Raw genomic sequence first — 11,689 nt, forward strand, 5'->3', positions numbered from 1 at the left:
AAAAAATGAGTTGGAACAAAATACCACTATTAAGTGTGCCCTTTGCGCCCCTCCCCCCACCTGTCTGGGCCAGGCTGCTGCTGTAAGTTGCTAGCCAACCTTTACTGAGGGGACTGTTTGAACGCGCTGGAATAAAAAAATGTTCATCTTTATGTATATTTGAGACCACAGATTCGTAGATGTACGTTTCCACTATATGTTAACCGATTTTAAGGGCGATCGGATTAAATGAGCGAAAACAAGGCACATCTGTCCATATTTTGTTAGTGAAGCAGGGAGAGGAATGCTCGTGGCAAGCTAACTGGCTGGGTAGAGCGATAGGGAGTTTGTTAGCACTCAAAATGTAGCTCTTAAACAGGGGCACTCCTAGGACATAAGCTCGATTATAAAAAATCCCCCAGCTGGGAAATGTTCGCGGTTTTCACAGTCCTGTAGAGGAGACCTTCATGAACACAATGACATCAAATTGAGGCTGTGGCATTGAAGTTCAGGTTAGTAGGCAATGGCTCAAAGTGCTCTCAGCCATTTACAGACCTCTTAAAATGGGAAAACCTCTGTGCCACATACGGGATGGTATTCACACAGGGATTGGCTCTAATTTGAGTGACAGGTTGATTCACCAATTGAAAAACTCATCTGGGAATTTTGATTTTTGTAAGGGGAGTGCCGAGATTTTACTGTCGCCGTTTGGCTTCCTAAACAGCAGTAGAATTACAAGTTTTTCTAAACCGCGTCGCGTACAGCATTACAGTGAGCTACACTGGTTTAAAACTACAGGTATATAAGGACAATTGTACCCATGAATTGTTTACTAGTAATATAATGTCATAATAAATCATAAAAGGTTCATCGATATGTGAGGCATGTTTATTATTTTAACGATCGAAAACGGATGTATCACAGACCGCTATCGTATATGTCGTTAAACAGAGGCTAATTACGCTAACGACTCAGTCATCAAACGAAAATTGACTACTGTTTTCGAAAGTAAATGTACTGATAATATCAGCGTACATCGTACTGTACATTAAATATCACAATTGTGTTTTTTATCACAATGTTAAATGAGGAGTAAGTTCAGTTTGGCATTTGTTGACGCTTGGAACTCTCCGTTGTGATTACATTGAGAGCAGAACGTTTGTCCTCCCTACTGGTCTGCCTCCACCTCAACAGCCTAACTAGCAAAGTAGCCTAGCTAGCAAACCAGTGTAGAAATATAAATTTAACAAAAATCAAGGAACGTGTTAGACTTGATATTCTATTGATGTAATAACAAGTGCCGAGTGGAGCGGCTGATATAGTATTTGTTGCATTTAGCTAGTGGAAGCATGAAGATGAAAGGTTTGTAATCAAAACATCTTATTTTTTCCATTTCCTTTGGCCAACGTTAGCTCGCTAGCAACAGCAGCTACGTTTTCCACAAGGATTAGGCACGTCTTTTGCTTTAGATCCAACAAAAGTATTTTCCTTAAATTAATTATGGCTACAGTTGGACTGCCAGTTAGCTTGCTAAGCTAACTAGCAGCATTTCATTGTGTCTGCTTGGCTACTACAGGCTGTTCCGCAGCTGTAAGATCTGTTAACATTAGCCAGTACAGTAACACCAAACAGATTATGGAGAAGGGCCTTCTGGCTTTGTTTAGTAGCTGGCTAGCTTGCGGTGCTTGAACGATGTTGGTCACCGTTAGCAACTTGGTAACTGTTATTTAGCTAGTTAGTAGCCTAGCTATCATGCTAGTAATCTAGAAAGCCTGGCAGGCCCGATTGGCCAAGAAAGTTGTGAACATTGTTAGCATTAGCCTCTGTTCCGGCTGGCCAAACAATTAGCTAATCTACTAGTTAGCTAGCTATTGCCAATACATACTGTAATCGTCTCTAAACTAATTTGAGCCAAATGCTTGCATGCTAACGTTAGCTGGCTACAGTAAGATTTGCTAGCTGGTCCGATGTAGCATCACAAAGCAACTTAGGCAAAGCACGCTAGCAGCTGTAATGATCTAGGTAGCTAGCTAGATCTACATATTTTTACTGCCTGTCTACATTAACTATTTTAGTTATCTTGACTCTTGTTAGCTAGCTACCTAGTTATTTTGTAATCGTTGCGTTTAAATTGATTTTCACCCTGTACAGTATCCAACTTAAACCACAAGGAAGCTATCTCTAGCTAGCCTAATAATGTTGCCTGCACTGCAGACAGTTGTCAGGTAGTGCTATCTAGCTAGGGTAGTTAGCTACCTACGCTGGAGAAGCTTCGAAGGTTGCTAGCATGCAAATGAATTGCATTGTATTTCTGGGTTTATACCTAGCTACTGTAGGTAATAAAGCGAGGGAACAGGCTGGCTCGCTACTGTAGAAAACACGTCCACGATTCATCAGCGTGCTGTTGTCGGCAAGGAAACTAGCTACCTGCTAGCACAGTACTTACAGACAACGTAACCAAGCTAGCTAACTAATTGGCGAAGTCGAGGCTAACCTAACTTAATTGGCTAAATGATGCCGACAGCTAACGCGCTACCAATCTTCAATTTCACGTCTTGACATATCAATAGTGGTCTCATTAGCTACCACTCTAGTTACCCAAAGTAAAGAAGTCTGCCTAAATAAACTGGACGAGGTCCTATAAATGTATGGATAACTAACTTACAATAGCAGCCATTCACAATAGTAAACTAGTGAGAGTGTTTATATATCACGGCAGCCAGAATGGATATATTCAGTGGGCCGAAACTTTACGTTCCGTGTTAGGATAGACCAGAAAGGGCGTTATTGTTCACAATAAATATTTGTCTGACCTTTTAATTTTGTTTTGATTTGTTGTACCCTCAGAGTGGGATCTGGAGAAAGGACCATGAAGCATTCAGTGATAACCTAGGCCAGCGTGATCCTCATACCATTCATTTAATCACTTCCTCTCAAGAGGTGCGTACATGGAAAATGCCAACAATAGAATGAAATGTAAACCTTTAAATAATTTGGTAAGTATATAGTCAGATAAAATCAGAATACAGTCTACAAAATCTGTCATATTGTTGCTTTAAGATAACTCTGCCCTTCTGTTACTTAAAAAATGGTGTAATACCAAATATAATTTGTACGTGGCAATAGAGGCCTTGAACTAAATATTGGATGATTTAGGCAAGTTAAGCTGTCTAACTCAAATGTCAACTTTCAGACTTATTTCTTCTGGTCTACGGTTTGTTCAGGCAAGCCATGGAGCAGCTATGGAGATGTTTTGGAGACTTCAACATACTAGATTTTTAGTAACGTGTTTTCTTAGCTGCTAACTAATCAATAATAAGGTGCATACCCTGTAAATGGGGGCTGATCAAATGCATATATAGCAATTAGTTTTAAAATTCTTAGTCAAACACAAATTCTTAGTTCGTACTATAGCTGGCACACAATGTTGTCCCCTTCATCTCCTGTTAACACCCGTAAATCTCTATTGGGGAATGTGCCTACCTTATTCAGGCCAACTCTGCCATTTCACTTGTTCGGCAAATGGTGGTGCCATGGCCAGGCCAAGTGTAAATATTATAGTGTGTGTGTGTGTGTGTGGGGGGGGGGGGTTATGTTGAGCCATGTTGCAGATCCTGTAAACACTGTCTGTGTTCCTCCTTAGGAACGGTTAAGTGGTGAAAGCTAAGCAGGTCAGCGCTGCTGCCAAGGGGCAAAGCTGGCAATGTCCAGGGTTCCAACCCCCCCTCCCCCTGGGGAGATGGCCAGTGGACCTGTGGCAGAGAGCTGGTGTTACACACAGGTAGGTGTTACACACAGGTAGGGGCCACTGGGAGTTTACCTCACAAAAATAGTCCAAAAGGTGTAATTTGGAACATCATGTGTGCCGTTCGTGTGTAGGACTGCACATTTCATGTTCTAAGATAGTTATGGAGTGCTGTCTAAAGCTGTTGTCCTTGATTCTGACTGGGTGTTGCTGGAGGTTTGTGTGATCCACTAGTCTGTGCTGAATCTTTATAATCATTCCATCAACATCTGAAAGGAATGACGGGGCAGCAGAAATGTGGGTTAACTGATATTGCTGTGAAGGACTGCATAAAAAATGTTGTAGGGTGAGTCTTCCCTTCCCTGGCCTGTTCTGAGCCTGGCTCTGTTCTCACTTGTCAAGGTCAAAGTGGTGAAGTTTTCTTACATGTGGACCATCAACAACTTCAGTTTCTGCCGAGAGGAAATGGGCGAGGTATTAAAGAGCTCAACCTTCTCATCGGGTCCCAATGACAAAATGAAATGGTGAGACATTCTGCTGTTTGGTTGTGTACATTGAATCATACTTGTAATCTTTGAAGCCAGGATTAAGCAAACTCCATCATTACAGCTTAATGTGTTTTGAGTTTTAACTGTAATCATTAATGCGTTAAGAGTGCACAGTTTGTTTGTAATGTAATGAAACCGATGCACTGTTATCTGTGTCTGCTTTGTCAGGTGTCTTCGAGTCAATCCAAAGGGACTTGATGACGAAAGCAAAGATTATCTGTCATTGTATTTACTTCTTGTTAGTTGTCCAAAAAGTGAAGTTAGAGCAAAGTTCAAGTTTTCCTTATTGAATGCAAAAAGAGAAGAAACTAAAGCTATGGGTGAGTTTAAGCTGACTCCCAACAGTTGAAGTATTTAATCAATCATATATTTACCATTTCCTTTTAATATTTTGGGTAACATGTAAATCATATTTACTTCCGCCTTAATTTTTTCCCCCAACTTCCTGCCCCTCCACGACAGAGAGCCAAAGAGCATATCGATTCGTCCAGGGAAAAGACTGGGGCTTCAAAAAGTTTATTAGAAGAGATTTCCTGCTTGACGAGGCCAATGGTCTCCTACCAGATGACAAGCTTACCCTGTTCTGCGAGGTAATCTTGCATGTGAAACACTACCTGAAACAATATCCACCAAGGACGCTTCCTGTAGATTGAGTTTGCTGCAATCTCCATAGTGTTATAAGAAAGGGCCACGCAGAAGCAGTGGATTGTCAGTATGGGTTTCATGTAATCATATGTCATCAGAGCTTCAGATTGTCAACGCTAGCCACAAATTTGAAACTGAATGTGTGCTAAGTTGTCTTCACTTCACAGAATTAAATAAAAAGGATCCAGTTCCAAGTGAAACAGATCAGACAAGCTGTGACAGAATTCATTACGGGCTGCTAATAGTAGTTGTAAAACAAATAATTCAATAGAATGTTTCAGGAAGAATAAGCGTTTTCTGAAATGTGTCTTTGGAAGGACAAGTTAAACGAAGTGTCCACTGAATTAGCTATAAATGCAATTAACCAAAACACTGCAAGGACTAAATGCCAGTGTGCCAGACCAGGTTTGCTGCAAGGTTGAACATTTTCAGGAAATTGGCAATTTCATAAGCAAATTAGATTCAAATTGAAGATGGAATGTCTCTCCTCATTAATTAGGCGTTCCAGCAAAGTTAATTAATTTGGGTTACAATTGGCTGTGTTTTTGCAATTACCGATTCCTTTTCCCATTGTAGAACTCTAAATGCATCAACAAAGACCAATGAAATGGGGGTGGGGGGGGAGGCTTCTCTGTTACTAACAACTTTTTATAATGACAACAGTTGGATCACAATGCGTGATTCAAAAACGTTGTACTAGTAGTGTCAGTTTTATGCAGAAAGAGCAGTATATGGATGTGAGACACAGTTCCTGTGTGTGTTCATATGTGTCATCCGTAACCAGGTGAGCGTCGTCCAGGACTCGGTCAACATCTCGGGCCAGTCCAACATGAACATGCTGAAGGTCCCGGAGTGCCAGCTGTCTGAGGATCTGGGGAACCTGTGGGAGTGTTCTCGGTTCACTGACTGCAGCCTGTACGTGGGAGGGCAGGAGTTCAAGGCTCACAAATCCATCCTGGCAGGTTAGACCTCAAGACTACCTGCCCCACACTACAGGCAGAGAGGTAGTCTCTCTCTTTACCTATGATTGTATTGGACATGGCTGAATCTGCTCAGCATCAAACTGCTGACAGAACTCCTCACGGAATACAGCACCTTTTAAACATCCTATATCTTATATTTATAATCTCATAGACTGTCTTCATGGAATTGCACTGTAATGGTTTAATAAATGGTAATCCGGTTTGTGGTATGGTAAAATGCTCTTGTAATATTGTTAACGCTTTTGCTTGTCAAAGAACCATGTATAAGGGAATATTGTTTTGTTTTGACAGCCCGGTCCCCAGTTTTCAATGCCATGTTTGAACATGAAATGGAGGAAAGTAAAAAGGTGGGTTATTGGAGTGGTATTTCGTCAGGCTTGGCACAGTTGTCAAAATAGCCATTTATATCTTATCTTTAGACAGAGGTTCTGCTACTCACAGTGTCAGACGCCTCAGGGTTAACATTCTCAGTTAACAGCTCTCCATACTTCTCTTAGTTTTGTTTATTTACTTTTGTATTTTGCCAGAACCGAGTGGACATCAGTGACGTGGACCCGGATGTCTTTAAAGAAATGATGGGCTTCATCTACACAGGGAAGGCTCCAAACCTGGAGAAAATGGCTGACAATCTGCTGGCAGCAGCAGACAAAGTGAGTCTGGTGAAACTGAATGATTAATCTTCCATTGTTAGTTTTTTTCTGGGGGTTACTGGAATGTCAGTTCGTATTTGAAAGTCTTTTGTGCTCGATTAAGGTTGTCTGACGCAACTCAGCCCATTAAGTAAACTCATTAATGCAGACCTCAATGTTCAGGCTGAAGTTATCACTTAATGTTTTAAAGGGTTCCTAGTGACCACATGCAGATGCAACATTAACCTAGCCAAACAGCTAATTATTAACAGTGGCATGTTGTCCCATATCCTTCAGTGTAATGTTTGATGTAATGTTCAGGTTAGGTGACTTTGAGGAGTCAAAACACAGGCCTGTTCATACTTGGCAGTAACATGCGTCTTGGCTGATCCAATCGAAAGTACAGGTCTAGATGCACCCAGGACTCATTGAGATCCGATCGCTCAGACCACTGAAGGAGGGCCTACTCAGCTGAAGTCCTTCTGAAGCAGAAGTAAACACTCCAGTGTTTCCTTTTGGATTTTTCTTTAGCAGTGGGGCAGGTCTGTCCGAACAACAAATCCCCCCCCCCCCCCCAGTCGAAACGAAGGTCACCATATTTCAGAGCAGGTTAATGTAATAGTCTACTGTCTAATAGCTAATGTAATATTGGACATATTTTCGTCCTATTTCCCCTAAAGCTATAAGGTTAGGCTACTTAAAGACACCCCTTCCACTCATAAAATATGTTCTAAATGGCATAAATGCTGCCAATTAATAATTGACGTAACAACTTAGTGTAAATGGTCAGTAGCCTAGCCTATCGATTTAAGGTAGGCCACTCTAAAGCACGTACACTGCCTGCTCAATTTGATCTTGACATATAGGCTAAGCATTCTGTAGCAAGTAATATCAATAAACCCACTACTAATTACGTTATCTTAATGCAGTGTAACTACTTCAGCATAATAATGCACCTAAAATACAAACGTGAGCAAGGGCGTTCAGCAATCACTATCGAATCAACAGCCATGTGCAATTTAGCTAGCAGGTGAAGAATACAAACAACAAAAATCACCAGTTAACTTAATTGAAATTTGCAAGAACTATAGACTAATACAATAACAGGCTTAAATGAACTGACAACATAAGTTATGACTTGCAAGGACGCACAGTGGTGCGCGTGCCCGCTCGCGGTGTGAAGCGTGTGTCTGAGCTATTCTCCGACATGCACTTTAACAATCACTGCTGATAAACGGCCTTTTGTACAGCCCCATTTCTGATACTGTGGTGGTAGAACTGTTGCCGTCAAAAATCAACATAGAGGAAACACTGCACTCATTCGCATGGCATCGGCTACAAAAGCACAACAGGCTAAATGGATTCTCATGGATGGAGCACACACCAAACACGCTGTCTGATTTCCATTTGGGCTGAAGAGTCAGTAGGCCACCACACTAAATGGAAACTGGTAGATTCACATCACAACTGGGTGATCTATGAGAACATTTTGAAAAAGATGGAGTCCCAGTTAATAATGCCAACGTAAAACAAGCACCTGAAGAATGCTTTAAAAAAAGCCAAGTACTCAAACAGTAGACCCAGTCGGTGAGGTTTTGATTCCTTCTTTTAATTTCCGGGAGACTAGGCACAGGAAGTGCAGTACTGCAACCCGCCGGTTAGAAATAACGCTTATGGTCTGTGCAAACAGAAATGATGTGCGTGTTTATCTGCATATAGAGTGGGGAAGTGAGATCCTGTCAAGTGGCCCTGAGCTATGTGGAGATGCATTCTAATGCCAGGTGTGAACTCATGTAGCCTACTGAGTGTCCACTCCTGATCAGATCACTAATGTTAATAGCAGGTGTGAAAAGGGCCATCATGTCACTTCCCCACACTATCACTGGTATCCCACTCCCCACCAGCAGGCTCTTATGGGATGTTTAGGTTTAGTGTAAGACACACATGCACACACACACACAGCTTCCCCCATGCTGTACTCTCCCCACTGAGGTTTGCTGCGGTGTTCAGGTTAGAAACCCCCTCTCCTGTTCCTCCCCAGTACGCTCTGGAGCGTCTAAAGGTGATGTGTGAGGAGGCACTGTGTAACAGCCTCTCTGTGGAGAACGTGGCGGACACCCTCATCCTCGCAGACCTGCACAGCGCCGAGCAACTCAAAGCACAAGCCATAGATTTTATCAACAGGCAAGTATAAGGAAGGGGGAGGAGGGGCAACAACAAAAAAAGTCCTGGTGATGAATTCCTGCTGCCATTTCTGTTTACCGGCCCTGAATGCTAACTTTTTATCTCTCCTCCATAGGTGCAGTGTCCTGAGACAGCTGGGCTGTAAAGATGGCAAGAACTGGAATAGCAAGTATGTAATTAGCTGAAATATGTGACACAAGATTAATAACAAACTCTTATCTCTCGCTCACTCTCACATGCATTACAATTCATTGTTTTAGCCGGGGCAGAGATAGAGCAGAGAGGGCCTCCCTATCTGTGGATCCGTGTTATTAATAGACTCATACCTGGAGAAGCTCAGGGAATGGAACATTTCTGGAATATGAAACAGAAAAGGGGGCAGTCAGCCATGAAGTTTTACCTCAAGCTGATTTAGTGTTGTTGTTGTTGTTTTAGGACACCTTGAGGTGTGGTAATCAATTACCAAGGGAGGGAATAGTTTTCATTTACGCAGCGTTACTGTGTAGGGAGCCGGATAGGCTCTGTACGTCTGGAGGAATACTCCAGATTCAAACCTGAGGGAAGGTTGCGTTGTTGGCTGTTTTGGGAAGGTAACTTTACCATGTGGACCTCTCTGCAAAGGCACATTGATGGTATGACAGACGTTAGCCAAACAGGAAGATATGAAGGGAGTTACTGTTGTGGATTTATGGAATGGCACCTAACTGTTTTCATCACAGTGTAATGAGGCGCATTGACAGTGCTCCTGACACAACTGCAGGACTTTGCTGTTGGGAAACTGGCTCGTCAATCATATCTCTGTTATTTGCCTCATTGTTTCAATCTCATTTGTCTTGATGGTTTTTTAATGTGAGTGATCTCCTGTTCTTGTTTCTCTTAACTCCCGCCTGCCCTGTTCTGCGCTTACAGTCATGCAACAGACATAATGGAGACCACAGGCTGGAAGTCGATGATCCAGTCCCACCCTCACTTAGTGGCAGAGGCCTTCCGCGCCCTCGCCTCCGCACAATGCCCGCCCTTCGGCCTGCCACGCAAACGCCTAAAACAGTCGTGACCGCCCCTCACTGCCATGAGACTTTACCAGGGTGCAAGGCAGGAGGACAAGATGGGAGGACAATGAGGAGAGCTGCTCTGTTTCTACCACCACCTGACCCTTTCAAAACCAGGCAAGGATTGGAACTTGAAGGAAGGAAAGAAGGAAGGAAGGGAGGGTGAGATGGAGGCTGGCTGGTTGGCATGTGGCTGGCTGACTTCAACAGACAGGAAACATTTGGCTGTGGTCCTAAAGTGTTGTCTGCTACTATTTTTCTGTAATTTTCTAAATGGCCTTAATATATCTGCCATTGCTCTGGAGTTGCTTGAGTACTTCGTCTATGTGACTCTGTGCCTGCCTTGTCCTGAACACCAGGCCCTCTCCAGATTGCACTAGTTCCCATAAATATAGTCATTTTGATATGGAGTTCTATAGGAACGTGTTAAGGGTTTGATAAATGGGAAATATTATATATTTGTAATGTTTAGCCCATTTTGCGACTAGACATTAAAGAAGCGTGAACACTTTCAGTGCAAGGTCAATTCTTTACACTTTTTAAAAGATGAATATGCCCCATATTGATGGCACCATTTCTATGTAAATGACAGTTGTACCATCTTCAGAAGACTGGTGTAAAAGCAAGTCTGTTCTATTGCATATTTGTGAAAATATTCCTGGCATTCTGAGACCCTGTGTTAATGCTGTATTACATGTTAGACAAAAAACGATGTCTATACTCGGGCCCTAAACCTATTAAAACTATTGGATGAATAGCAAAGTGATTTACCCAGTGTCCCATCTGATGATTGCTTATGTAAGAACATAAGATTAGTCCACTCTTAGAGATCCAACCTTTCCATAGTATTACCAACTTGCAAATATTTATATATTCTCAATATATTGTGGTTAATAAAAGAAAAAAAAATAAGTGGAAAGACTAATGCATGGTCCTGTATTGTTGAAAAGAGTGTCCAAGTACCAATTTTGTCGTTAACAATTTTTATAATTTTTCTGCAATTATCAACAAACAAAAAAAATATCTGTAAGGAACTAAATGAATTGAGTATAGTCCATGGGCAACTCTGCTTTCAACATGCTTGGAGTTGTTTAGGATGCAGAGCATCGTTTCCATTGGCGCTGTTGTTGTTGTGTGTGTGTGTGTATGGATGGATGGGGGTCACATGTCTGTTAACTGTTTGTTTCATATGTGGTGTGGTATGACAGACAAGCTTCTCCTGAGGATTTTGTAAATTAACTGATAGTGACATCATTTTTACATGGAATTACCCAAGTCATTCTGTGTTAAATTGAGATGTTGAATTTTTCCATTAGAAAAAACGATGAAGTTGTCTGCAAGAATGCCTGCATTAACCCATTAAAGATGTTTTCCAGCATTTGTGATTCGTTATTTTCATTTACTGTTTTCCCTTAATCAGTTCCTGAAAGGTTCCTTGGATGAATAAATGATGCATATAGTCTAATTTTCTACCTTGGAAGGTTCATCATCACTATGACGACTTGTGTTGTTCAGTGACTCCTGGTCTGTTTCTTGGTGATGCTCTCATTTGGAATGTGTCTTTCTTGGCTGTAGATGGGTTTTATGCAGTATGATTGTGTTATTAAGGCCATCTCAAATGTAATCTAAGCGATCGGTGTAGTTTCTTCAGCTTTGTATTATTTTCTTATGTAATACAAGGAAAACAATTTTTAAAGGTCCACTCAAACTCAGGTGTGCGTGTACTTTAAAAACTGTTAAATTGATCTCAAGGTCAAAACATATGAAGTGTGTGTGTGGAAAGTTAGGAGAGCTGTAATCGTTCGCACCAAAGCCACTCCCAGTATCTTACTCAGTAGATTGCTGGAGCAATCTGATGAGAGCAGGCTGCAGTGAGGACGTCTTCATTTGTAGTGTCAGCATGCTGCTGTGAGCCCGCCCCTTTTCT

At 41.8% G+C, this 11,689-nt stretch overlaps 1 protein-coding gene across 2 annotated transcripts; it reads left to right on the top strand.

Moving 5' to 3' along the window:
• Positions 1 to 1,153: 1,153 nt before the first annotated feature.
• spopla (speckle type BTB/POZ protein like a) lies at positions 1,154 to 11,140 on the top strand. Of its 2 annotated transcripts, none has more exons than XM_047047030.1 (12): positions 1,154 to 1,341; positions 2,827 to 2,975; positions 3,623 to 3,760; positions 4,127 to 4,248; positions 4,441 to 4,592; positions 4,735 to 4,862; positions 5,702 to 5,879; positions 6,192 to 6,247; positions 6,428 to 6,550; positions 8,571 to 8,713; positions 8,829 to 8,882; positions 9,623 to 11,140. In XM_047047030.1, the coding sequence occupies exons 3-12, from the start codon at positions 3,683 to 3,685 to the stop codon at positions 9,765 to 9,767; spliced, it is 1,179 nt and encodes a 392-aa protein (XP_046902986.1). In that variant the 5' UTR covers positions 1,154 to 1,341; positions 2,827 to 2,975; positions 3,623 to 3,682; the 3' UTR covers positions 9,768 to 11,140. The 2 variants fall into 2 exon arrangements, with proteins under 2 accessions (XP_046902986.1, XP_046902985.1); XM_047047029.1 differs by having other exon boundaries at positions 2,827 to 2,919.
• The last annotated feature ends 549 nt before the right edge of the window (positions 11,141 to 11,689 follow it).

This window comes from Hypomesus transpacificus, chromosome 23 (genome assembly GCF_021917145.1).
Source record: "Hypomesus transpacificus isolate Combined female chromosome 23, fHypTra1, whole genome shotgun sequence".
Taxonomy (NCBI): domain Eukaryota; kingdom Metazoa; phylum Chordata; class Actinopteri; order Osmeriformes; family Osmeridae; genus Hypomesus; species Hypomesus transpacificus.

Coding starts and splice junctions, on each gene's coding strand:
- spopla (XM_047047030.1), top strand. CDS start 3,683: ATGTCCAGGGTTCCAACCCCCCCTCCCCCTGGGGAGATGGCCAGTGGA. Junction 3,761..4,126: donor AGAGCTGGTGTTACACACAG/GTAGGTGTTACA, acceptor TCACTTGTCAAG/GTCAAAGTGGTGAAGTTTTC. Junction 4,863..5,701: donor AGCTTACCCTGTTCTGCGAG/GTAATCTTGCAT, acceptor ATCCGTAACCAG/GTGAGCGTCGTCCAGGACTC.